The sequence below is a fragment of the Brienomyrus brachyistius genome, chromosome 23, assembly GCF_023856365.1.
Source record: "Brienomyrus brachyistius isolate T26 chromosome 23, BBRACH_0.4, whole genome shotgun sequence".
NCBI lineage: Eukaryota > Metazoa > Chordata > Actinopteri > Osteoglossiformes > Mormyridae > Brienomyrus > Brienomyrus brachyistius.
Genome location: NC_064555.1, coordinates 15,362,625 through 15,389,675, shown reverse-complemented (window position 1 = coordinate 15,389,675; position 27,051 = coordinate 15,362,625). Strand labels below are relative to the sequence as shown.

Sequence of the window (27,051 nt, the reverse complement as noted above, 5' to 3'; positions counted from 1 at the left end):
TCAATTGTCCAGAGTTGTCCAAGGTGCTAAAGACCAGCAGCGGAGATTTATCACAATTGTGCTGACCAAATGCACAGCACAGATGGCGTTACACTAATCTGCATAACGTGTGGAGAATATATAGGGTGTATCTGTCGATCCTGATGGATGAATAAGGATGGCCTTCTGCGCCCTGCCAGGGGACAGTGGGCAAATCTAGAACATTCTTCTCACAGGGGAAAGCCCCTTACTGTTGCCGTGAGATAACAGCAAGGGACGAGGCGCCGCAGAAGAGGGGACAGAGGACCGTTAATGAGATGGCTGTGCTGAGAGTAGCTCGTACCCCTGCGTATAAACGGCCTGTATGCAAGGCAGCACCCGCATTGCCAGCGGTGCAGCAATGTGCAATGGCAGCATATTTCTTTTGCAGCCTGCTCTCCCATACCCCACCCCACAGACACACACACACGCACAGTGCATGCATACATGCGCGCACACACGTGCACGCATGCATATACACACGCTGAAACACACACACACACAAACTGAAACACACACACACACAAACTGAAACACACACATACATGCATGCACACACATGTACACTCACACACACACAGCAACCTTAGTGATGTGACGATGGTTTCCAATTAAATTTTCACTTAGCTGGTAGAACAAGGAGCGCTCAATATCTCACCTTTCCCAATTACGCTGTATCAATAACAATTCAAACCCGTCTCCAAATCAAATAGGCAGCTTGACACCGAAGTGCCCCCCCCCCCCCCAAAAAAAAAATCTTCTACGAGACAGCCACTGGAATTCACACAAGATTCTGTTAAGGGCCTCACTCTCACCAGTAACCTTACGATCACAGGCACAGCACCCTGACCCACTCAGTCACAAAGCAACAGCCCAAGTTTTAACAGCCCAAGCTCTTTAACTGGTTAGGGACCTGACACCATACTAAGTTGTTAACCAAGCTGGTTGCTCTTATCTTAAACGTGGGACCCTTGGCATGCCATGAGCTTCAATCCCCGGCTGACTGTTTCATTCATTCATAAAGCAAGGACGCGATCCAAGCTGGCCGATCTGATATGCCGGAGCGTGCCATCACACAGCGAAAGGGAAACGACAAGGGAGCGAAGCTACACTCTGGGCTAACGAACGTGCATAAACGAGATCTCTGCCTTAAGTAAAAGCTGCCTGATTTACACCAGGCACCTCACCTCCGCACAGACGGCACTGTATTTCTCACCAGCTGCTGTGAAATATGACTGCATGATGCCAGAAAACGGCGGGGAGGCAACGGACCAGGATCTGGAGGTACTGCTGGGGGGGGGGGGGGGGGGGGGGGGGAGTCTGTTGACTCCATTATTTCTGTACTCGGTTCAGTACAAGGTTGGATATGACACACTGGGGGCTTGGGACTGACCTACCCTGACACTGATGCTACAATTGTACTGCCACTCAGGCAAAAAATATATTAAATAAAATTCCATTAAATTAAAAAAAAAAAAAAACTGGGAATTGCTTATACTCAATTTCCCCAGTAGAGTCACAGTCGCAAACATCCTGGATGGTACATTTTTACTCAGTGGATTTCCACTTCCTATTTAAATAAGGAGAGATCGCCGGAGCCTGAGCGTGGTGACAGAAAAACAAGGATTCTGGTGGGAGCTTCAGACGGAGCTGCTTCAAGCTGGCCCGCGCGGACAACGGTGAGCAAGCAAGCGCGATGGGGAACATCAAAGGACCACTCCTCTACCTCCGTTCAGCTTCACTCACGCGGACACAAAGGCCTTGTGAGGTGCGGGGCGGGGGGGCTGCCAGAGAGCCATGCCGACCTCAGATTCGTCCCACTTCAGGCGCCCTTTTGATCTCCCATTATCTCCACGCGCCCTCCCGATTTCAGCCGGCCTGAAAATTCGTAAAGGGAGGTCGCCGGCCCTCATTTGGGGCTCCTCGAACCAGCCGACGGAAGAAGGATTAAGTGGCACATTACAGGGATGGGTGGTGATCCGGAAGGCATTTAATTGATTACACCTGCTGCAGCAGAATGGAGGAAGCATCCGTAAGGTCGCCCCCTACTGACAGAGGATCCTTTGCTGTACCATGGCGTCTCCAAGCTGCCCCGCTGGAAGGTGCCCTGCTGCCCCACGGGCGGCTACCTTTCTGCTTACATTACACTCTTCACCATGGACCAGGGCAAAGTTATTAGCAGAGACATTTGCACCCAGACTCATGCTGCTCACATCCTCAGAACTGTTGAGACGAGCACACCATTAAAATAAGGCATTGTGCTAAATTCACAGGGCCTGTGCTCATTCAAACATAATGGGCCTTATAGTGAGAGTCAGGGCAGACTAGGCGTCTGATGAAAGGCGACAGAAGCAGAAAATCCCTATGATTTCCAGAGATTCTCCAGTGGTTCTGTGCAGCAGCTATTGATGGTGAGCAGAAAGTTACGCAGAAGGGGCAGGGTCACCTGCCACCGAAACGCACTCTCAATGCATAAGGAGCCCCACTTAGGTCACTTTCACTTGCCGCAGGTTCTCATGAAAGTCCCAGTTAATGATCTGACGTATCGTGCAGCACGTTGATCAAAAGCAGGCTGATAAACCCATTGTGGCACCTCAAAGAGCCTCCCAGTTCAGAGGTGTCGAGCTGAACGATACCTTCAAAGATGCTACAAAGCCAGTGAGGTCATCAGCTCTCACTCACACATACAATGATCTTACAATACTTCTAAATAAGCATGCACTCGAACTTCTGTGATTGAGCATAACTGATATTCAAGCATGCATCACTTATTCCTAAAGCCATGAAGTCAAGTCTAAGCATACAATGTCATCTGCCATTCTGGCTGTCCGTCTGCCTTACTAAGACATGTCAGACTCACGCATGTACATTTTCCATAATGGGATGAACTCTGACCCCAGAGGGGCGGGGCTTACCTTCATAGTAGGCCTTAAATCCCTGCCCACTGACGGCGTAGTCTGAGAGCAGCCACAGAGTGAGCCGAGGCCCAGAGCTGACAATGGGCGGAGGCAGCTGGAAGCCCGTCAGCCTGAAGGGAGAGGAAAACAGAGGGGTGAACGAATAGCCACACCAGTACTGCCCTGTTGGATGACATCACATCACACTGATCCAATGGAAGATCATGCACAAAGAGCAGGAACACAAATTACTCACAAAGCAGCACGGCACATTCATTCCTTCATCTTTCATATGGCTTATTCTATACGGTCTCAGTAACAAGAGTAACAAGCACGGAATAACCCAGGAGAGGGCGCCAGCCCATGGCAGGGCACACACAAAATTCACACACCGTTTACACCTACGGACAATTTGGCAACTCCAGTTCATTAGCATATTTTTGGACTGTGGGGGGGAAACCAGGGTACCCAGAGGCACTGCCATGCTGCCCCCCAGCATAATACACATCAATATGAAATGCTAGAGCACCCCAGAAGTGGAAAACAGAACCAGAATTCTAAACTGTAATTTGCACCACATAAATTAATTATAATAAGAAATAAACAAATTCAAATGTTGAGTTTTGCTAATTCCCTTGTCCAATAATCAATGCAAAGGCTAAAATTAACTAAAACAATAATCACTCTTATGTATGGTCCTTCCTGAATCCTTTTGCAATTAAAATGTACCTAACAATGTTTGGAAACATCTTCTATCATAAGTAACACACCAGCAGCCCACGGCTCACCTAGAGCTCACGGAAAGGCTGGCATGGAAACCCCTCCCTCAAGTGACCCCCGCCCTCGAGGTGGCCAGCCCTGAGTTTATCCCGATGATGATGACAGACACTCAGAGGAATCAAAATCTTCTCATGTCTCCGTGGGTGTCCTGTATCCAACTGTTGGTACGGCTGATGGGGCGACATGCTGAGTGGATTGGGGGGGGGAGCACAAAGCTAGCATAAAAAATTCTACTGATTAAAGCACTATGTACACAAAGCTCCCCCCACCCACATACACACCACATGAGCTCTGATTTACTGGACCCCGGGGAAGCTTCATAATAAAATGTGATTGAATGGAACATTAGAGTGTGTGTAATGTCTCTCGTCAGCTTCCCCATCATTCCTGAAGACGGCACTGTGGGAGACTCGCACCTCAAATGTCATTGTATTACATACATTTAAAAACATAACCAGTTTCCAACCTTTGTTTCGGAGGCAGAGCCTCACTATGAATGTCGGGTGTCCAATTCCAAGAAATAAATCCTAAGTGCAGGGATAGCTTTAGATATTTAGAACTCCTCCAAACAAAACTGCAAAGTGGATTTTTCAGTATGCTAACATTCCCCAATGCCTGTTTCACAGTAAAACAGCACTGAAGAAAAAGCCATTGCTGTAGAAGAGAAAAAAATGTTGTCGGTCTATAAATGTGGCCCAGCCAACTTCCACACAACGTCCCAGACGTTTTGGAAGCAAATCAGATGCATTTCTCCGTTGGTCGTGTTTTCCCTGGTTGTCTGCAGGTTCTGCTGAAGCAGCCGGATTCCCACAAGGACGAGCCAGAGCAGATGCGGCATGATTTCATGTGCATGAGCAAAAGGGAAGGCGTCAGGGAAACTTAAATCACAACTACCAGTGTACACAAGTGAATATGTATGTCTCTGCATGCTTGTTATTCAGTAACCAACGGGTTATCCCTGTCAGTGTAACCTTTTAGATTGCACTACCACCCCACCCCAATACTACCCAGGACTGCCTGCCTCTCAGTTTTGATTTGTCTGTCCATCAAGCAGCACTGGTACATTGGATCTATTCTGCCTGTAACTTGTTTTTTTTCCAAGGTCTGAGTGCCCAAGCCATGCTAAGATAACCCCACTAACCTCACAGACGTGTAGGGCTGACTTCCATCCACACAATAAACATTTTATCGGGATTATCTCATCTGGCCTAGACTCACATATAACAACCATGGCAGTGTAGCCAAGTGTGTGAGAGAGTAATATACTAGCACAATACTGCAATACAGGCACACTGTAAATGCATCTAAATTGTCCATAGTGTTCGCCTTATGAGGGACCAGCATGCCCCGTGCTAGTTTCCAGACAGGATTCCAGTCCATCACAAATCACTCAAACAATATGGGCAGTTTAGTGATGCTGACTCACTTACCCATATGTCATGCACGGAGGAAACCTACACACACAAGAAGACCATGTAGACGACACACACACAGGATTTAAAACCCCAGCCCTGGAAGTGCGAGGTACAGTAACAGTGTAATACGCCTAACCACCATGCCACGCTGGTGAATGTGCAGAACATTCCCATCGATAGTTATCAGAGGGAAAAAAATGGTTATTGTTTAATCTGATGGTTAGCTTACTATGATTACACAAAACACCACATGTGCTGTGTTCTGTATATGATTTTACAACCCCATGCTCAGTTCTGCCCGGTGATCCTGGCAGCTATTTCCGCCCATTATTCTCACTGTTATTCTCAGTTTGAAGCAGTCTGAGGTTTCATCTGTTCACACACTACACACCCCACAGCTGTCCTGCTAGTTATTAGCTTGGGCAGGAGAACCCTACATCAGCAGCTGATGATCCTGATGGGAGGGGGTCCGGTGCCTGGACCTCATCCCATGTTTCAAAGACAAAACCCGTCATACAAAGGTGAAACCACAGGCAGTCTTCCCACTTCTGAGCTCCCACAAACAGCCCCTAGTGCGTTCATCCATATACTACAGCATTGTGAATTTTACGGGTACCAGCCACATAATGATATAAATAAAGGCATTTCCACCCAAAAAGCAACATGACACAGCAGAGCAGAGCAGAAGGCTCTGTGAAGTAACTCTGAGCTTTGACTATTTTTTTCCTTTCAAAGCTATTTTTCATGTTGCAGATAAATCCACTTCTCAAAGAGAGCTGCAGGATGGACACTCACTAATGAAGCAAAAGTATACCAAGCACATGAAGAACTGAAGACATTTCACCATTCAGCAAGGCGACACAGCAGGGCAAGAGAGTAAGGCAACCAGAACCAGCAGAGAGAACGGCGTATTATATCTCAGAGAAATCCAGCAAAAGTCCTCCATCAGCTGCTAATTGCAGACATAGGCTTGACATTATTCACCTAGTCTCGTACAGCCTGTGCCTTGCTCCGGAGGCTTCCCGTGTGATAATATGTCAGAAACAGTCAAACAGTGCACTCTGCTATTAAGTTCCCCAAAAAACCCAACTTCCTCTTCTAATGTTTCTACTCCTCTCACTTTTATTACACCAAAATTTTCCTACAGCTTTTAAGACTTGCTAAACTGTTAATAGCCGACAGGAAATTGGCTTCCAAGGCTTCTTCTGTTTTTTATTCCCGGGGAAGGATTAGGGGATCACAGAGGGGGATATTCAGACGATCAAGTCATTCTTGATTTCATGAGTTAAACCCCCTTTTTGCTTCTGTGTGATGCCTCTGTTGTTGCACTCTTAGTAATGCCAGTGACAATATTCAAACGCATGTTCCTGAATACTCTACACAGGCCCCCAACCCCCTCAGCATGAGTTTGTGATTGGTTATTGACTTTACTGTTGTGTTGTGCTAATCATGTCAAACCACCCCCCCCCCCCAAAAAAAATAACCCCAGTGATACCCAGTATACAATTTTGTGTATCCCAGGTGTCACCCAGATCCCCCAGCACATGCTGGCAGAATGTTAAAAATGCCTGCATTCCAAAGCACACGCCTCTCAGTCTACCAACTACTAATTACTATTATTTCTCTGTGTTTTGTATGTTTATTTCTGTATTTCTATGCTATGTCATTTTTGGCAGAACTACAGAGTAGAGGATCTCTCCACTGTAAATGCAATGAAAAAGAGACGAGGAGAAAACACTAGGAAACAAACAGCTTTATATTCCTTGCTGCCATACTATGCATTTAAATCAGTTGCATCCATCTGATGGAAACTGTCACAGGGGAAAAAAAAACATTTCAAAAAGACTTTAGTCACATGCTGTGTAACAAAGTGGTTCAATAAACCAGCAGGTTCTCATATTACCAGGTATTAAAAGAACAAAATGAGGTTAAACCAGGGTCATAATAGCCTTAAGAATGGGTGGATGAAACCACAACATGCAAACAATCCTGTATTTTGAAATAGTGGTGATAAAATTCACCAAGTGCGGGGTTGGGAGGCGGGGCTCAAACATTGGTAGACTCCACAATAAAATTTGCAGAGTAACCCAAGTAAACCCAAAATCCTGTGCTATACTGTATTACTGTAATATCAGCCAAGCCTACCTGTGTGCCAATTTGTTATTTCCATCCCATATTGGTGGCACTATTCTGGGTAAACTGCAATGGCATCACACACTGTAACATGCATACTGAGCCCACAATGGGCTACATCATCAACTGACCAAAGTTTCAGTGCATTGCTCTATGGCAGCAGGATTCACAATAAGGGTTTGCTGTCCTGCAACGATATGCACAGCAAATCCGTGCTCAGAAGTATAATGATCTTCAGTGTGCAAAAAACCGCGGTCAACTTGACTTTGGAGAGAAGGAAACACGCAATAGAGGTGGGGAGAACATGACGGGAAGAGCTGCAGAGACAGAGTTGCGCCTGGGCAGCGCCTCGTCGCGCGCGATAAGCGGCGTGGGAGCTGGCAGCGCGACAGGCTACCGCGGCTCACCCTCATGGGGCCTCACCGCTTTCTAACACAACACGCTCGGGGAAAAACCTGGAAACAAATGGGCACCACTCGGCTCCTGGAGCTTCGGGATGCCGCGTAATTAGCATGGGACTTATTTAGAAATCATGACCAAATGGAAAAAACTGTTCAAATAGAAAGCCCTTAATCTTTCTGCCTCACAGGATCTAATTCAACAGCAATAATATACCACACGAATAATTAAGCAATGATATCCACTTGTTTTTTTTCTTTATGCATTAAATCATCCTCTTCCAGGGGGTAATTTCAATGGGGGGCTTGGCCTGCCAAAACTGGTGCATTGTGGGTAAAGATGGCCAAGTGACTCAAATTCCATGCCCCTTACATCTGCCCTTGCTTAAAACCATACAGAGAATTTACGCAAACTAATCACAGTGGATCTCCTCAATCCAAAGAGATTAACTCAAAGCAGGAGGAGCAGAATGCAAATATTGTAATTATCAACCTTTAACAGCCAAGGGAAGAATCTCAGCTAGGTTCATTAATACTTTAGCGTCCCATGATTAGTATTGAAAAAAAAAATGAAGAATAGCCACGCACAGTTAAATAATTTAGAGCCAGGAAGTCGTGATAGAATGCATAACTCATCAGAGTGATTTTCTGAGCCGCATAAAGTCGAGTGTTGGGGGGGCGGGGGGAGTGGAGGAATGATTGGCTGTCATTTGCTTGGCGCACTGGCAAAACTCATCACTTTGAAATAAATGGTCCTAAATGGCCTGGAATTTTCTTTGGCCAGCTAGAGCCTGCTAGCACTTGTGCCTTCACACCATTAAGCCACAGACTCCCTGCTATCCACAGATTGGGCAGAAATAACTGTGCAGTGTATTTATGACCCAGCAAAAGGTACAGGACTGGAATACAATACAGAATTGGCAATTCTGCGGATCCCTTACCAACTAGTTCAGTTATAAAAGGTTATTTTGCCGAAAACCCTCTAAATAGCCATTATATGCTGGTGAAGGTGCCAAGCTGATAACAAGACTTAGTGTTTGTTTTTTTTTAGTTTCCTGTTCTCTGCCTCTTATTATCAGCGTTAGATGCTACCAGAAAATAGCTGGAAAACAAAGAGGGTGTGTGCTTGTGTGTGTGTGTGTGGGGGGGGGTCAACATGTCCATCTTGCCTTGCCATTACAGCGCTGACTGGAAGAACAGCCCACCGGTAAACACAACCAAAAGCCAGCCCGCCACCTCCCCCAGCAAGTCCCCAGGGATGTGCTTATGCTTGGAGCGGCCAGCATACTCTGGCCAACTTTAGCTGTCCCCTCCCCATCCAGATGGTGTGGCCACCATTTACGCGCCGTGGTTACATAACTCTGGTAAAAGGAGATGACCTTGCGCTGTCTTTCCAGTGTTTGACCAGCGCAGAAAGAGAAAGACACAAAATGGTGCCTTAGTGAAAACCGTGATGCAGTTCTTACAATCATGTAAAAATTCCCCCACCTTTTCACAGGGCACTGCCTCGGAGTATTTAACGCCTTACGTGCCACAGCTTGCTGGCTAGTGGCTCATAATGCCTCCTGCTCAAACATGTAAGTGTCAGTTCTTTCCCAAAAGTCAAATGAGTGTCTGTCACAAGAGATCTGTGACGCCTAATGCATATATGAATTATTAAAAATTTAAAATAATCACCTCTATGAGACTGGAATGCTGCCCCCAACCGGATGGCTGGTCAAAATACAGAATTGCGTTGTACAACATTTGCTCTTAGCCTGATAAAGTTGCAGGCTGAGAAGGGGAACGCTTTTCCTGTGGCCATGATGGGAAGAGGCAGGCGGCCGGTACCCTGCCCAGCTGGAGAGCACCCATCCCTCTGCTCACACGAGCCAGCTATCTGTAATTTGCCGGGGCACCCCCATTGGGTGGCGGCTGGTAAGAAACATCCCACCCCCCCCTCACCCAGCCAGCACCTCACAAACGTCCCAGGCTCCCAAGAAGCTTCCAGTGCTTTTGGAGATTAATCATTTAAATATTGACTTTATTCCACTGGCGGAAGCTGTGCTCGGTCTAAGACCCTTCCGGAAGTCTTTCAGAGTTACTCAGCCTCTGAAGGCAAAGGGCCTCAATTCCATCAGCCGGACTCATTTATCCATCCGGTGGTGGGCACCCACACTGGCTTTCTAATAAACTCCGAAAGGGGGCCGGAGGCAGATTTGATTGGATGCAGAGGGCGAAGGGGACACTCTGACCAGCTGAGTGCAAAAGCTCTTCGGTTTGTTTGTTATTTTTTTTCCTCCCATTCTTTCCGCCTCCATTTCCTCTCCAGTTGGAAGCCCGTTCCATTACCGTCTCAATGTGACTGCCGGAAAGCAGCTTTGGTGCCCATGTGAAGCACTAAGGCTCATGGGCAGCCTGACATTTGAGCCAAATGCCCGCCCTCAGCCAATAAGCTCCAGGAGAAGAAAAGGGAAGCGTGCCGAGGTTGTGTGCCTTTGGACCTCCCCCACAGAACAAGAAAGAGAGGGAGCTCAATGGTGAGGTCAGCAGTAAGTGCTTAATGCCTGTCCAATGAGCTGTGCGACACTGTGCAATGAGCTTTGTGCTTGTCCAATCAGCTGTGTTGCACATTGTTATGAGCTATGTGCTATTACAGTCAGTTGTGCGATACTCCATTAGGGACTTTACGCTTGTCCAATCAGCTGTCTACATTGTGGCATGAGCTTGGATGCAGCGAACATAGCAAAAGCATAGCACCACTTAGCTAGCATATGTACGAGTACTATTAAGGACATAAAAATCAATAATCTGTATGGTTCTTAAAGATAAGATAGGCCAAACTTTATTGATCCCAGGGGGCTTTCAGTTCTAAAGAAGCATTTAGGAAGCCAGTATAATACATGTGGAAATCTTACATAAAAAGTATGGAAGCCAAAGGAAATAATGTGATTTAATGTTAATATATAAATTTTTTTCTGAATATGTACTCCATAAACTCCTATGTCTGAATATAATGTAATCACAATACCGAAAGGTCCAGTTAGAAACAATGAGAAAAAATGGTCTTTGTTTGCTGTGGGACATCAGGCTGTTACCCTCTAAGCGCATCAGTCAGACAGCGACCAGCCCACAGCACAGTGTCTTGCAGCCAGATATGACAAGTGGTTTAATTAAAGAAGTTAATAGTGGCTCCACATTCCCAGCCCCTAATGAGGCGAAGGAGAACACGCATCGCTCTTCCTCTTCAAACACGCCTCCGTTTCGTCCTCCCGGTCCAACTCTATGATAATTTTATTGGCAAAGGCTAAATTTCCACAGACGTCGCACAAATTTTGCTGAAGTATTGACACGGAGGTGAGGCTAATATTTTTCTGTGGACACATCAGTCATTATTTAATAATCAATGCTGTGGCAGCAAAATCTTGCCGCCGCTAAACGGGAAAAAGTTACACTGAGTTACACAAATGTCATTTATTAAAATTAGAGTTGCCCTTTATTCCTCCATTTCCTGTAGTCCAATGGTCTTCATAAAGTTTTTGTTTCCTGTTTTCCCAGAAACCGGATTCTCTCCACATTCCCTTCTGTCGGTCCGCTCACTGTTTCCTACCAGCCATTCCTGGAATGCCTGCCCAGCAGCTAACTAAGCCTTTTTAACACCACTATAAGTCCCTTCTTCCTGTGATCCAAGCAAAAGCTTAACAAACAATTTGTCTTTCTCTTAATCCATTTCCTGAAGATATGACGTTGACAGTGGATTTCTGCTACAGTACAGCCATACGTTAGATCAACGTCTGTAGTGCGCTTCACTGGAAGCTTAACCTACTACTCAGGTCAACTGTTCATCAGCTGGGTATGTGGTTCAGTATAATCTTTGCTGTTGCACCTCAAAAATCGGATGAGTAAATTACCTAAGTTATTAGAAGCCACAGATACACTCCAAGGTTAACAGTACTACCTTCTCTACATCACAGCCAATCAGCTCACTTAAGGGGTAGGGCTTTAAGGGCACTTTCAGACCATGGACAGAAACTAAACCAGAACACCACCATTGCCACATACGGTTTGAGAGACTGAACTCAAGGCGTAGTGTGATGCCATTCAGCTGAGGGAAAATTTGCCTGGTCACACTTAAAGCATGAGTCACTGGAGTAACCCATTTATTCTTATTTTAATCGCTTAATAGATTCTTCATCAAAATTGGCTTATGTGTTACAAATGAAGACTTGATACAGTTGATATGTTAACAAAGTGATTCTGGCAATGTATTTTGCTGGAGTCTACAGTAGCAGGGCTCCAACTGGGACTCAAACTGGCAACCGTCATTAACGAGTACATTGCTCATTTTCAAGGAGAAGAACTGTAACTCACTGCATGGGAAAAGGTATCTGAAAAGGTCAGCGGGAGTGTGCACTGTACTACTCCAATTATGAAACACCCAGAAAAGCGGTAAACACTGGCGGCTGGTTGCCAGCACACACCGTCTCCCACTCGCGCCAGCACGTTATCTCATCTCCCTATCGGAGATGCCCTATCTGTGGTGCTGTAAATGCACCCGCAGATCCGGGCGTTTTTTTAATAAATCTTCTAATTACAAGGAGCCCAAATCAATTAGACATATTTTCATTTTTTAAGCAGATAGAAGAGATTTCGATCTAGAAAGCATGGGTGTGGGAAGTGCACTTTACGGCAAGGAGTCCCCTGGGGCGAGAGGAAGGTAAGGGTATGGAAATTCAGGCCAGGGGGACGGACTTGCAAAGGATTCATATTATTTGACAAGACAGGTAAAACTATTCAGTGTGTATGGGTATTCCCTTGATGGGGCTCCCTCATGAGAATATCATTGCCATTGCTTTTTAAAATGCACAAACAAACACCCACACAAACACAAGTTTGTAATTATATCATTGTGGGGACTTTCATTTCTCTGGGGAAAACTCAAATCCCAGCATGACAACCTTACCCGGCCCTAACCTTAGCCATAAGTAACCAAAGAAATGGTCCCCACAACACCAAAAAACAGGTTTTTATTACATTGTGTACATTTGGTCTCCACAATGTAATATAAACCTAATTCACACAAAGACAAACACACTCTTTTCTTGCTTGCTACCCCTTTTTTGTTGTAATCTGCAGGGGAGACATAGTTACACAAAGCTGGCTGAAGTTCGCCCAGATCACGGGACGTCTGTCCACTACCCTGCATGTCTCTATGAGTGTCCCTGTGTACAGGTGTGGGGTGTATACGTTTGCTTTTTAGCCTTTTTTTGCATTTTCCTTTATGCTTTAGGGACAGCCAACAGCATGGCAGTCATGACACCAGCCGTATGATATGCAATAGAAGCTTCCTGCACTCCCTCAATAAAGATAGATCAATGCAGAATGTTGTGTGCAGTTTGCTAAACTAGACTGCCTTTATTTATTATTATGACTTAGATAAGGATCCTTTTAGATTGTAGAAATCCAGGCAATTCAAAATTCATTTCCCAGTACTCTTATATATAAGACATATATTTCACATAAGCACCTGCCTGGAAATATTAAACTGTAGGAACTGATAAAATTAAAAGTCACACAGGCAAAGTATGTGCATGCATGCCTGCGTTTTCCTGCATGCTTGACTAGTGCAGCCCCTACCTGACACCACGAGACTCAGTGTGCTGGCTGATAGGGTTTCAGGCTCCTCCCTGCCTCCTGCCCTCCGCACTACGTTCACACCTCCCTGCAACGTTTCCAGTGAAGACAGTGCACTCAAGGTCTCCACCCCAGCACTACTTCCCATACTGCTTGTTATTGTCAGTCAGGTAAGGAGAGAGCTGGGGAAATTCTGCAGAGGAATAGGTTGCTGGGCCATTTGGAATCAGCCCTGAGGTTCTAAAGACGTGTGCCAGCCACTCTCTGGGGTCCGTACTTATCCTCCTTCTCCCAAAGCCTCAAGAAGGTGCCTCTACTCTGGAAGACTATGCAGTCCTCGTGCCAAAGATGCGGAACTTCAGCCCCTGTAAGGATTTCAGACCATTGTCCTCACCACACATGAAGAAGACCTTTTGCTGTTAGTAGGTGTAGACAAAGCTGTGAACGACATGCTCCATAGAGCTAACTCCCACCACATATAGCTGGCACTATAGTCACAGCTTTTCATTTCTCTTAAACTTCTCTAGTGTCTTCAACACCATCCAGCATCTATGACTAGGGAACCAGCTGTATCTCAACACCAGCCAAATAAAGGAGTTGGTGGTGGATTCTTGGCATGCCAAGAAGCCCCTGAGACTAGTCACCACCAAAGGGAGGAAGTGGAGGTGATGCAGTGATACAAGTACCTGGAGATTCGCTGCAACGTCAGCTTTACTTTCTGAGGAGAGTCGGGTCTTCAGATGTATGCAGCAAGCTGCTGGAGATGTTTTACAAGTCTACAGTACCCAGCGTACTTCTCTTTGGTCTGATGGGAAAGCAATATCACTGATACCAAGTGCAGGAACAAACTCACCAGGATGGCCAGCTCCATCACAGAACTGACACTAGACCCCCTGTAGGCCGTTATAGAGAAGAGAATAGCAGTAAAAGTGGAGAATTCTGCTGTTCTGCTGTTTCCTGCGACAGTCAGACTGGTTAATAGCATGCAAACTTTCGAACTATAGATACTGTCGAGATAGTAATTAGAATAAAGGAAAAATATATTTTATATAAACTTTTGCAAGTTCATCTCCAAACTGAGAGAGATGAACCCCAGACAGCTGAACCGCCTTCCCTGAACGGCCTCCGACAACTGCTTGGAAGTAAAAGGGTAAGTCAAGATTATGTCTTATGCACCTGTATTTTGTAGCTCCTGTGGCATGTACAGCAGAGACTGTCCTTCCAAAGTTCCTGATACTATCATATCCCAGACGTGTTTAGTCATAGTGGAGTCGGAGGACAGGATTCGTGCATTGGAGAAGCGCATTATTAACTTAGTGGAGATTAAGCAGACCGAGGGATTTTTAGATACGGCTCAATCCGAGCACACAGTCAGTTTTGATCTGGCAGTTGTCCCTCCTGCCGTGACTGTCTCCAGTCTGGTGCCGGCACCAGCAGCCCTGAGTCACGGTCAGACATGGTCCTAGGAGCTCTAAGCCGAAAGCTCCTGCACACCAGTCAGCTGTTGCGCTTAGCAACAAGTTCCCTGCTCTCAGCACTTTGTCTGCCGAAGTAAAATAGGTGCTTGTGATTGAAGACTCTAGCACAGATAGTTTGTTAGAGTTACTAACAATAATAGAGCAGAGGTTTCTGTAAAATGACTCCCCGGGGCCAGAGTTTCTGGCACCAAGGCAAAATTGGACTCCCTCTCCAACAGTGAAGTCTCCATCTTGGTTGTTTACGCTGGAACTAATGACATAAAGTTCCAACAATCCTCAGTCATTTCTATGTGCACAAAAGTTAAAGCAAATTGGCAAAATCTAATTGTCTCTGATCCCTTACCAGTTCTCTATAGACGGGATGTAACCTATAGCAGGCTACTCTCCCTAAACCGCTGGTTAGAGACTTTGGTGTGCATTTCAAAACATTGCCTTTATTAATAACTGGGACCTTTTTTGGGAATCCAATCCAATCCAGCTTTATTTATAAAGCACTTTAAAGAACCTGTACAGGACCAAAGTACTGTACAGTAAATAATTTAAGAAAAATAGCTAAAACAACACATACTGTATACAGGACAGGAATTTCCTGTCTTTTATAAGCGGGATGGCTTATTTATGTTATCCCAAAACTTGGCAAATATTGTATCTTCCTGACTCAGAGCACCACACAGGCCTCAGCCTTGCAATCTTAAATCAAAGGCTGATTATTTTCTTACCTTTAGCTCATGTCTGGTTATGACCCAGGTGCTCCATAACACGGCATCCCCCAAATCTAACAACTATATAGAAACAGAGTTGCGTGAGCCTAGAAAGAATATAGCAACTATTATTAGACCAAGACTTAGACCTAAATGTTGCACAGGGGGCTTCTGTGCAAATAACTTAATATCACTCCCAATGATAATATTAAAGGAGCCACAACATAAACCCACAATAAAATGCTCATTACTGAACATTCACAAATAAATCGCTTCTTGTCAACGACATGGTGCTTGACACTGGTGCATACCTGTATTTAAGGAAAACCAGGCTCAGACCCACAGACACTATTCCTCTTGTCGAAGCCTCACCTGATGGGTTTAGTTTCATACAGAAACCACTCACAATGCTCATGTGGACATAGAGACTGATGCTTTCAGCAAAAGGTTCCTGTCCTTTCTGGACTCTGTTTAATGTAATCAGCATGTAATGGGACACACACATGTGCATAACCATACACTAGACTGGATTATCAACGACAGAGTTTATGTTCACCATATATCTGTGTGTCCACTGAATAAGTCCTTCTCTGAACCTTCTCTAATCAGCTAATCATTCTCTAATAAGCCACCCTCTTTGACTATGGAGGAAAAGATTATTATAACACGTTACCTAAATCCTACAGTATAAAGTCCCCACGATTTAGCAATGCAGTACGTAACGTGAAGTTCGTGTCTAGTACAGATGTCAATGAAGTTACACATGATGTTGACAGTTGTTAGTCAGGTTTTGGATGAAATGGTGCCTTTGAAAAATAAAGTTGTCAAAAATACCAGACATTCCCCATGGTTAAATGATCATACACACTCTTAGAGGAGAGCAGTGACTCTGTTTGATGATATACAAAAAATAATTGAACTGAATTGAAATTCTTCTCCTCCCCTTCTTAGGGCACCCTCCCTCTCAGATCATTCAAGCATGGTCTGCTAAACACTGGTTCTTTTTTGCCTGCTGCCATCACACACCAAAATGTCCCTTCCCCCCCCCCCCACCCTTCTCCGAAATGCGGCCGTCCTCACCCCAAGCCACGCAGTACACATTTTTGAACATATCCAAGGATGTGTCATTTATGATAAAGATCACTTTGGCCAAAGGCAGAAGATCACATTATTAACAGCCTAGTAGCAAAGTCTGGGAGCATGATCACATGCATCTGGGAGCACATACATATATTTGATGAAGGAAAACCTGATCCGAATGGTTGCGGAACTGGACAGCAGTGACCCGTGTGCGTGACCACTCTCCCGGCAGCCTTCACAGGGTCAGCTTCTGGATTGTTTACGCCGTCATTACTGTAAGTAGTATAATCTAATCGCCATGTCATATTTTGCCTCACCAGCAAAAACAGCAGCAACATAACAAACTGCATCAATACCCATTAATACAACACAGCTGGACTCCTGAGCTGTCTGCTGGCGTTTTTATTATAACCCCAGTTATTTACATTGCCTTTATCCGCCTCGACACTCGATAATCCCCCTAAAACTTATTACCTTCTCTGGTTCGACTTGTTTAAATCACAACTGCTGCCACACGTCCAGAAGTGTAAGGATTGCACCCCACCACTCGGGGGGCCGGTGACCAGTGGAATGTCCCTCCCCCTGCCTTACAAGAGCTGGGCGAAGACCATCACATGACTTGGGCTGATAAATCACATTCTGTAGAGACAGACAGGGGCCTGGTTCTGAGGTGGACACAAATGATGTACTGCTGACCCGTACACAACCCCTCTGCCTATGGATTTCCTTTTCCCTCCTTCCATATTCCATAAATGCCCCTCCACCTCCCAATTATCCTAAGTAACACAGAAGCAAGAGATTCATGAGTCTGGCAAAGAACAGAAAGGCTTTCTCAAGGTTGGTTTTGAGGTGGGAAGTGTAAAGAGAGGCCTGGCTGCCAGCACCAGCTCGCACCCCGCTGTGGAACGCAGCCTAACCCCCCCCAGCTGAGGCCATTTCTGCCGGGCTCCTCTGCTTCCCTGCTTCCCTCTACCATCCTTTGGTTTGGGAGCATGCCCTGGCCCGCTGGGAGCTGCAAGCGTCCAAGAGCATGCAAACAGTGAGGGTGCGCGAGTTGCAGGGGGAGAGCTGCATTCCTGAACATCTGCCCTCATGAATATCAATGGCCTCTCATTACGCAACGAGACAAGGGAGCAAAGGCTGTAGCGATCTAAGGAGAAGCAGGAAGTGAAGCGACACACAGTGCTGAGCACAAAGATGCACACACACACAGTCATACACTCACACACACAGACTCATACACAGACACACACATGTGCACACACAGACAGACTCACACAGGCGCACACATAAACATACACACACAGACACACTGAGACATGTGCACACGTGTACACAAACACATCCAATAAGCTGTTGGCTTTATTCCTCCCAGCTTCACAAACCAGCTTCCCCAATAATGAGCGGTTGCTCTATGTCAAAATGTCTTTAATGGTGCCTATTTTAGTTACCACACTTCCCATCAGCACTGTCCAGGGCTTAACATGCAGGGTTAAGCAACGGTGGGCATGCGAAAGTCGAGAGCTCTGAGTCATTGCCTGGTGAGGGATGGCATCAGCCCCTCAGGCATGAGGTCGCCACTCCGGCAGCAAAGTCACAACCTCCTCTAACAAGCGGCAATCGCTCCCACTGCATTATCACAGCAGCCCCGCACGTATTGAGGTACACGGGCCTCCGGGCAAAACTTGCATTTTTGCAAACCCACATTCTCTCTCCATGAGCACCATCAGCTCTGCGCACAGGTTCAACTGCACTATGCAACAGCTGTGGGTTCTGTCTGCGCCTTTGCATGGTTCACAACGATGACAACAACAACAAAAAAAGCCCTCATTCCTATTCTAGGAGAAACGCAGGAATGACAGTCATAACAGCGGAGAAGGGAAAAAAATTAATGGGGGGGGCAGCAAAAGGAAAACTGAAACTGAATGCTGCAAGACGCTAAACATGAATAAGGAGGTGTGGGGGGAGCACAGGGGCTGTACGAGCTGTTACTATTCACGGCTCAGATGAGACAGAGGCGGCAGGTTATTTCAGTGCTGCAGCCATAATTAAACTATAGCGCTTTCTGTTTTTTTATCGCTTTTTTCCCCATGGCATCAGAGACGATCTGAGAGCAGCTGGGCGGCTCAGAACGGCAGCTCCGGTGACGGGGGCCTGTCGACGCGCACCCACACGATCCGCCGAGGTATGGCGCCGAGCAAGCCGCAGTCGGACCGGCGTGGGCCTCGGCGTGAAGCGTGTTTATTTATAAGTGTGACGCCGATCTGTTACTACTGGCGGGTGGGGGGTGGTGATACAGGAGGCTAGGGATGCAATGGAACGGACCCGTTATTCACCGCGCCAGCCCACACCTATTGGCACTTTTGCTTCAGTTTTTCAAGATTCTTTGAAAAGAGGAAAATGCGCACCAATCCTAGGGTCAGTCACAAGGACTTCGAAATGACATCATTAAAAGCTCCCAGAAGCTGCCGACATCTCTAATTAAGCGATAATGCTATCTTTGAGGAGAAAGAGGTAGGCTAGTGACTAAGAAATGAGACCTTTCTGCTGTACCGCTGAGCTCGGTGGCTAACCTGAAATGCTGAAATTCTACTTTAATAAGACACTAAAAATATATACTAAACAATACATGTTTGCTAGGCAACATAATAGCTGTACACTCATGTTTATGCATATGTACAGCCCAGGAGCCAGCAGAGCTGCAGCCCAAATGCAGAGCTTTAGGATGACGGCAGCTGATTTAAAGGAACCTGGTCAGCTCTGTGCCGGAGGAGGGGCCCCGGCAAGCAGCCCAAAAACAGGCACATTCAACCCTGCCCCAGCTGAGAGCCCATATATCTCTGTGGGTCCCTGCTGCGGGTTAAACAAATAAATAAGAGCAATTAAACAGAGAGCCAGGTACCACAGTTCATCTTCCAGCCATCCAGAGACACACATGACTGCGCCGGGAGGGATGGACCACTGAGCAGGCAGGAGTGGAGCCGCTAACGACTCGCCATGCCTTTCTGCTGGCTCTCCCCCCTACCCCAAGGTAACACCGCGCGTGTAGAGGGATCCGGAGCGTCCTTATCATCATTCCGGTTTTCACGGGCACACCATGATTTCAGCATGCGCTGTCGGCCAGCCCTGGAATAGAGGCATCCGCTGGCTATTAGATCCATAATGTCACAGCATGCCAATATCCGTGCACACGGGAGGCCTGCCCATACTGCCACCGACCGCGCAGCCGTCACCTCGGCGAAGACAGCCATTGCCTCCTACCTCTCTCTCCCACATCTTTCCGACCCCTCAGAAGCACGTTCGGGCCCAAAGCACAGTCTCCCCCCATCAGAGATCTGCAGTTGGGGGTATATTTTTTCCGCCCTCTCTTTTCCAAGCTGTCGGACTTGAACAGCAGGGCACAGGCCCACCACGACGAACGGAACAGTGTGTTGAATGAGCGGAACAGCCCAGATTAATGATCCCACCTCATCACACCCCAAGTCGGAGACAGCCGATCAGCCCACCAAGACACTCACAGCCTCTGGGGCCCTCAGCAAAGGGATCTTACTTTCTGAAAGCTTAAGAAAAAAATCTCCTTTCCTTACCAAATTAGGCACTGTAGCTGGTTTAATTTATGAGTCGGTCCGTAACGGCCATGCTGATCAATGCATGGCAATATGGTGGAACATCCCAGTGCCAAAGAGCTTAAGAAGTTATAGCAGCATCTCCTCCTGAAGAGAAAACCGAGGCAATTGAGGGGCCATCAGGGGGCAATAAAACACGCAGGGTGTTTTGGCAAGTGCCACCTCACAGACACACAGTGAAACCCCATTCCTGAAAGCGAGGCTGCGTTTAAGCTTGCACCACCGTTCCAAGTCATCTGTCTCGTCTGCGTCAACAAAGCCGTCTGTTCATGAGCAATGCAGGGAAACAGATCGATGACACAGCCCCAGTTTCACAAATCCTGTTCCCCCAGATCAAATAAGCAAGCATAACCAATGATAAAGGAAAACCGGAAAGCAGGTACACGTAGCAAGTTTGGCAAGTCACAACCTTAGCATGTGATTTATGCTTTAAATTAGACCTTGCTGCTGTAAAAACACCACCTCTGCTCTGAGAGTGTGGAGTATGCATGTTCTCCCCCCATTTCTCCTCAACCGTTTCCTTTGGGTATTCTGGTTTTCTCCATGCAGTCAGGCTAATTGCATCTCTAACCTGCCAGGGGAGTATGACTGTGTGTGTGAGCATGTGCACGTTAATGTATTTGCAATGGACCAGCATCCCAGCCACTATATATCCTAGCTGTGTGCCGCAAACTCCCTAAGACAGGCTCCACCCCCATCCTATAAACCTGGGAAGATGGTTGAGATAGATGCTGTACCACAGAATAACAAATTTACCCTAAACTAATTTAGCAAACACATTATCACCACAAACCTTACAAAATAGGCCCGCTTATTATTCCTGTTAGTAATATATATCCGTAATGTTGCCACTGGACTCCTTCATGCCACGTGAACTGCAGGAACTTGCAAAAGCTATGGAATGGAACGGATCTAAAAATAGTCCAAATATGGAATAAACAGCTGCGGATATGTTAATGTTTCTTCTTCTCGCTGGGCGAGGTGAGCCCCTACTAGTTCCTTTATTTGTCCTGCATTTTATCTCCAACTTTTCATCTCCAGTACTTCACTATGCAGACTATAAAGTCTCCCTGCCCTTATCAACTGCCGCAGTCCTTGATGTCTTTCGTTTCACTGTGTCTCTAATTGTATTTGGTTCTGGCTTCTAGAAAAGTATTATCTGCTTATCTATTGGCCTTATCCAAAACTATTGGCTTTTGATCAAACACACAGGCTGATATCCACTAATGGAAACTTAAAGTCATCTAACTGCAAGCCTACGGACTGTAAGAGGGAACAGCAGTAGCCGGGCAAACATGGACACAGCATTTCCAGCTGCACAAACACATAGCCACAGGGTGGGAAAGGAGCCTGTAACCCTGGAGGTGTGAGGCCACAGTGCCACCCATACAGACACAGTGTCACCCCCAGCTGGTAATTATGTATGTGCAGACAGGAGGTAGAGGAACAGGGACAGGCTTCACGGTTTACCTCCGGGTTTCTCCACTGTTCCGCAACCCATAAAAACATCAGCTGCTTTTAGTATCATCCTGGAGGGACCTCGGTGCTTCTCTGAGGATGAAGGAGCAGATGAGGGCCCTCCCTGCGCATACGTTTGTGCCGCAGACGCTCACGCGCATCTGGGCACTGCACTCAGCAGTAGCCCAACCATATGCTGCATGGCAGTCGGGTGTACAAAAGGATGGGATAACTAAGCACTGCCCGGCACTGACAGTGCACTTGCTCATGCATGCACATGCATACAAACATATACTCTCACACACAGACACACACACACACACACACACACAGACCTGTACTTATATCTTTGTGGGTACTGTCCATTCAGTTCTATGGGTATAACTCTAATCACAATATCACGACCTTAACCCCTACCCAGCCCTAACCTGAGCCATAAGTAACCACACAAAATACGAGGCATTTGGCATTGTCAAAATGACAGGTTATTATTACATTATGGGAGACAATTGGTCTCCACAGAGTAATATAAACATAATCCACACACACCCATACACATAAATTCAGACACACTTCCCACAAAACCCATATGTGTACAGATACACAGTGAGCTCACAGACAGACACAGTCAGGTGAGGAGTGCTCAGCGACAGTCACAGTAGGGTGAGGAGTACTCAGAGACAGACAGATAGGTCAGGAGTGCTCAGAGACAGTCACAGTTGGGTCAGTAGTGCTCAGAGACAGACACTGTCAGGTGAGGAGTGCTCAAAGACAGTTACAGTCAGGTCAGTAGTGGTCAGAGACAGGCGGTCAGGTGAGGAGTGCTCAGAGACAGTCACAGTCAGGTCAGTAGTGCTCAGAGACAGTCACAGTCAGGTGAGGAGTGCTCAGAGACAGTTACAGTCAGGTCAGGAGTGTTCAGAGACAGACACTGTCAGGTGAGGAGTGCTCAGAGACAGTCACAGTCAGGTCAGGAGTGCTCAGAGACAGACACTGTCAGGTGAGGAGTGCTCAGAGACAGTCACAGTCAGGTCAGGAGTGCTCAGAGACAGTCACTGTCAGGTCAAGTCAGCTCACAGTCACAACCAGGTCAGGAGAGCTCAGAAAGATGCACATGACTCAGAAACAGAAGCGATCTTCTTCAAACCCACCCCACACACACACACACACACACACACACACACACACACACACACACACACACACACACACTGGTTAAGGTCCTCTTATGCTTATTCTAATCCGCCTTTCCTTTCTGCCCTCATTATTAAGCGTGAGATCACCACCCACCACAGGGGCACATCTCTCTTTATGAATAAGGCCTGGATCATCCCACTCCTCCCATCCAGCCAATACAACCAAATCAGATATACAAATGAGGCCCCACTGTCCTGGAACCACAGAACAGGGCCTGCAGCGACTGAGAACATCATTAGAAAGGACTTATGGAACTATTTTCAAAGCCCCTTGCCAGTCTGGACACCCCCACACCACCTGGACTCGGCCAAGGCATCCTCTCCACGATCTGCCTTCAAAAGCCAAACACCAGCAGCACTTTTGATTTCTGGGGGAAACGAAGGTTTGGACTGAGCTCTATTTTATTTTGTTTTTTCATAAGTCGCTCCTTCTGCTAACAGTCACTAACAAACAATGTAGTATAGCGGCTGTGCACAGGACAGGACAGAAGGCACACTCGAGGGAGGCTACAGTACCAGTGGGACTGACTCTCTGTCTGGGTCTAGGCTAGAGCTGTCCTGGTAGGGCAAAAGTCAAGTAAATCTTAGTCCCCTTGGGGTCAGAAGGGAACCGGGAAGCCAAAGAAACAGACTCTTCAAGTTTTCCTGTCCTCCATCTTGCAGATGTGTAGCAGTTAACACAAGCGTAAAGACATATCTCAACAACGCGGCCCTGCAGCACAGAGCAGAGCTGACACAAGCCCGTACACACCAGTGCAGCTTTCTGCAAGGTGATAGGACACAGATAGCCAACAAAACGGCAGCTATGAAAAGGCCCCGAGGCCTGAGTCTGCAGCCTGCGTCACACCCGCTTCCCCATATATCATATGGGACGTCACCTAGTGTGTGGAGCAGGGAGATAAAAAAAGAAAAACTCTCCCTGAAAGTAACAACTTTGCTGATGTGAGGTTTTATAAAGCAGTTTAATTGTTTAGTTGTCACTTTGAAGATGAATAAAGCCGGACAAACTATGTGGGCCCTCAACGGACACCCCAGCCAAGTGAAAACCCTCGCCGGAAGCCTGCTGTAATTTCAGGTTAACAACTAGCTACTCCGAGGTGGCAACTCATTTCCGTGAGGCCATCTAGGGGTCATCGGTCTAAACAGCAGGGTCAATGCTGGGACTGTGCCGGTAATGGGTCCACATCACAAAAACCATGTGTGGAGAAAAACAAAAGATTTAAAACAGTTACAAAGATTTTAAAATGCCACAGAGGTCTCCTATCTATAAGATTTCTGCAAATGACATGTGACATGTGGCCCTTAACATGCGAGTGGATGTCAACCTCTTCCATCATTTTTCTACACAATGAAAAACAATTATCATTTATTGCCTTCGGCAACGTGCAGCCACTCTGTTATTAAACATTAAACGCTTCAATATGGCTATTAAGGCCCCCCATCACAGACCCAAAATGTAAGAGACCAGTTAAAACTTTAAACCAGTAAGGTCTGGGTCTCCCTCTGAAGGGGAGGAAAGTAAAGGTCGGCAAATCTCAGAGGGACACCCGGGACTGCATCATGCGTGCTGCAGAGGACCCACGCTCTTCTACACCAGTTTATTTTCCAAAGCATCTTCAGCAGAAAAGGCCCCTGGATCCTCCAATGAGAGCAGCTCCTGAGTGGGAATCGGCTTCGAGGCACCAGATAAGGAGCCAAACCTACCAGCAGCACCAGAACTCCCAGGATAGACCACAACATCTCAAATCTGTTTGTCCAATGCATGTACATACACTGTGCAGGGAATAGACAACTACGGCACCTTAATGCCTGCTGGATTAGCCAGAATTCTTTCTCGGGATGCTACGACATTAAGCAAGCAGTGCAAACCCATCCGAATAAGCCTGCAACTGCTTATCCAGAAAAGGTGTAGCCTATTCCAGACAATGCGAGACACGTGGCAGGGGAACACCACAGACAGGACGCCAGTCCATCGAAGACCACAAAATTACACTGCAGAAAATTTATAGACCTGAGCTAGTCTGTGCAAGTAAATCCTATGACGATAAATACATGCAGAAGCGATTTTGCTAAATGTGACATGGTCAGCACTGCAATACAGTAACAGAAAGACGACACAAGTGAAAAGACTGTCAAGGGGGGTATTACCGTGTTCTGAGGTTGCTGGGGCTGGGCTGCCCATCATAGACGGAGAGGATGTCAAAGTCTTCCTCCAGAGCGAAGCCCTGGAACACCAGCTGTATCCGATTGTGGTCTTGTGCCAGAACCACCCACGTGCAGTTGGCATAGTTGGGGTAGCCGTACGGGAAACCGGGGCTCTCTATCGTCCCGTTCGGACTGTGTAACGTGTAGCTGCAGTTCTGAGCTGGAAGAGAGAAAGAACAGGGTTTGGGGAGGGGTCAGAAGGTATCAGATACCGATCGTGCACAGGGATTAAGAGGCAGTGAGGTCGCATGGCCTTTAGCATACTCACAATTTAGAAGTAGGAATGCCACTTTCAATCTGAAGAAACAGGGGACACCCCTCCCAACCATTCTCCCTCCCATCCACAACAACAAAGTTTGCTGAGTTTGGGAGGGGGAATTGAAGGATCGTTGATGCGGTCTGAACATACAGGATGAATCAAGTCTCGTATTGGTTCAAAATGGGACATAGCATTATTATTTTGCAGAACGGGACGATCCCGTAACATATGGGACCAGTAGCAACTCTACTTAGGAGAGGCCCCTAAGAAATGCTTTTATATGGCCTGCGCCGAGATTATTAAATCAGGCCAGCAGATCGATCATCAGTTTTCCACAGAAAAGCTTCACTGCCGGCATCCCTCCCCCAGCAAGTGACTCAGAGAATAGCTGGCTAACAGCGACAAAAATATCTCTCAAAATGTACATATCAGCACACCATTAGTAATTAATTTATTAGACTTTCCCGCCTTGATCCTGACCAAGCATTACCTTAAATGTATCAGGGGAGTGTGACTTCTACAGGTAGTAGGGAATTTTAATAGCAACAACGCAGTTCGTTTAAAAATCAGAAACACACTTCGTCCTTTTGCCACTAGGTTACTTTAAATCGGCAACATTGTTCTCTGAGTCATGGCCCTTGGGGGGAGTTGCCACGGTTATTAACAGCCGCGGTTCCTGCGTCCCCACAGCCCCGTTCCTCGCCACCTTAATTGCACTTCTCTTTTGCATACTTGTCAGTGGCCACTCATAAAACACTGCATTCAATCTGAAATTTTAATAACTGCGTGGCACAATCCATCAGAAGGAAGTTAAATTACTTATCTGGCTGGATTTCCGTGAGGACTTTTAATTAATTGCTCGTTTTCTCGCCCACCCCCACCCCAGATACCGCGCCGCTGCAATATATTTCCCTCTCTCTCTGGCACAGGAAACCTGAGCAGACTTACAGCCCAGACTGTTTACGGTTAAATAATAACAGCTCTAATTCTAGTCCTTCTGCCCCCCCACACCACCCCACCCCCACTCCCCTCACCCCTCCACATCACTCCAGTCTTCTTTTACTCCCACATTAAATCAGAAAACAAGGCAGATTACACAGTTTAGCCCTGGGCCTAGACAAAGGAGTAAACCCCACTGGCAGAGGTGGGCTCTGCACACGGCCATGTTCGTGGGGGAAGCTCGATAACAATCTTAATGCATAAACAAAGGAGATGTGCAAATGTTAATGAAGTAAAGCCTTAATTATACGCCAGCGACAACAAATTAAACACTGCTTCATGGTGTTTGTACTCCAACTGGCGCAAACCACTGCAGCAAGAATCTTCCTGGGGAGCAAGCGGAGAGGACACGCTATACCTGTTCAGGCGTGGGCCAGCCGGCTGTCGTTATAACATCCGAGTGACAACAGTTCCTCTCTAAACCCATACAGCAGAAAATCAGCCCGCACAGAGTTGCTGAAAATAGCTAATCAACTCTTTCTCAAAACCTTCTAGAACTGCAAGATGCAATTTCAGTGTTATGATCACTCGCGGTTAAATTTAAAAATTATAATTTCTTGAGTCACATGGTGGGTAGTGTAATTTTAAGTTATTTATCAAGCTTAATTGTTCCGACTACAACATTCACATGCAGCCAAAATTTTGACGTAATTTATAGATTACAGCGTGTAGTGCAGCAGTTAAAGATCTGACAGGTTTCCTGGTTCTGATCCAAAATAGCTGCACCGGAGGCAATTAAGTTGAATTGCTTCTGTAAAACATCCTATTCTACATATATAAATGCATAACTTTGGA

General features: G+C 46.5%; 1 protein-coding gene across 2 annotated transcripts in view; it reads right to left on the bottom strand.

Annotated features, from left to right (window-relative positions):
• csmd2 (CUB and Sushi multiple domains 2) overlaps nt 1-27,051 on the bottom strand; it is a 249,101-nt gene that overhangs the window by 204,637 nt on the left and 17,413 nt on the right. For both annotated transcript variants that reach the window (XM_048993996.1, XM_048993997.1), the window contains 2 exons: nt 24,942-25,158; nt 2,934-3,046 (listed from right to left, as the gene is read on the bottom strand). In XM_048993996.1, the coding sequence (XP_048849953.1) occupies nt 2,934-3,046; nt 24,942-25,158 (330 nt within the window). The remainder of the gene's footprint in view (nt 1-2,933; nt 3,047-24,941; nt 25,159-27,051) is intronic.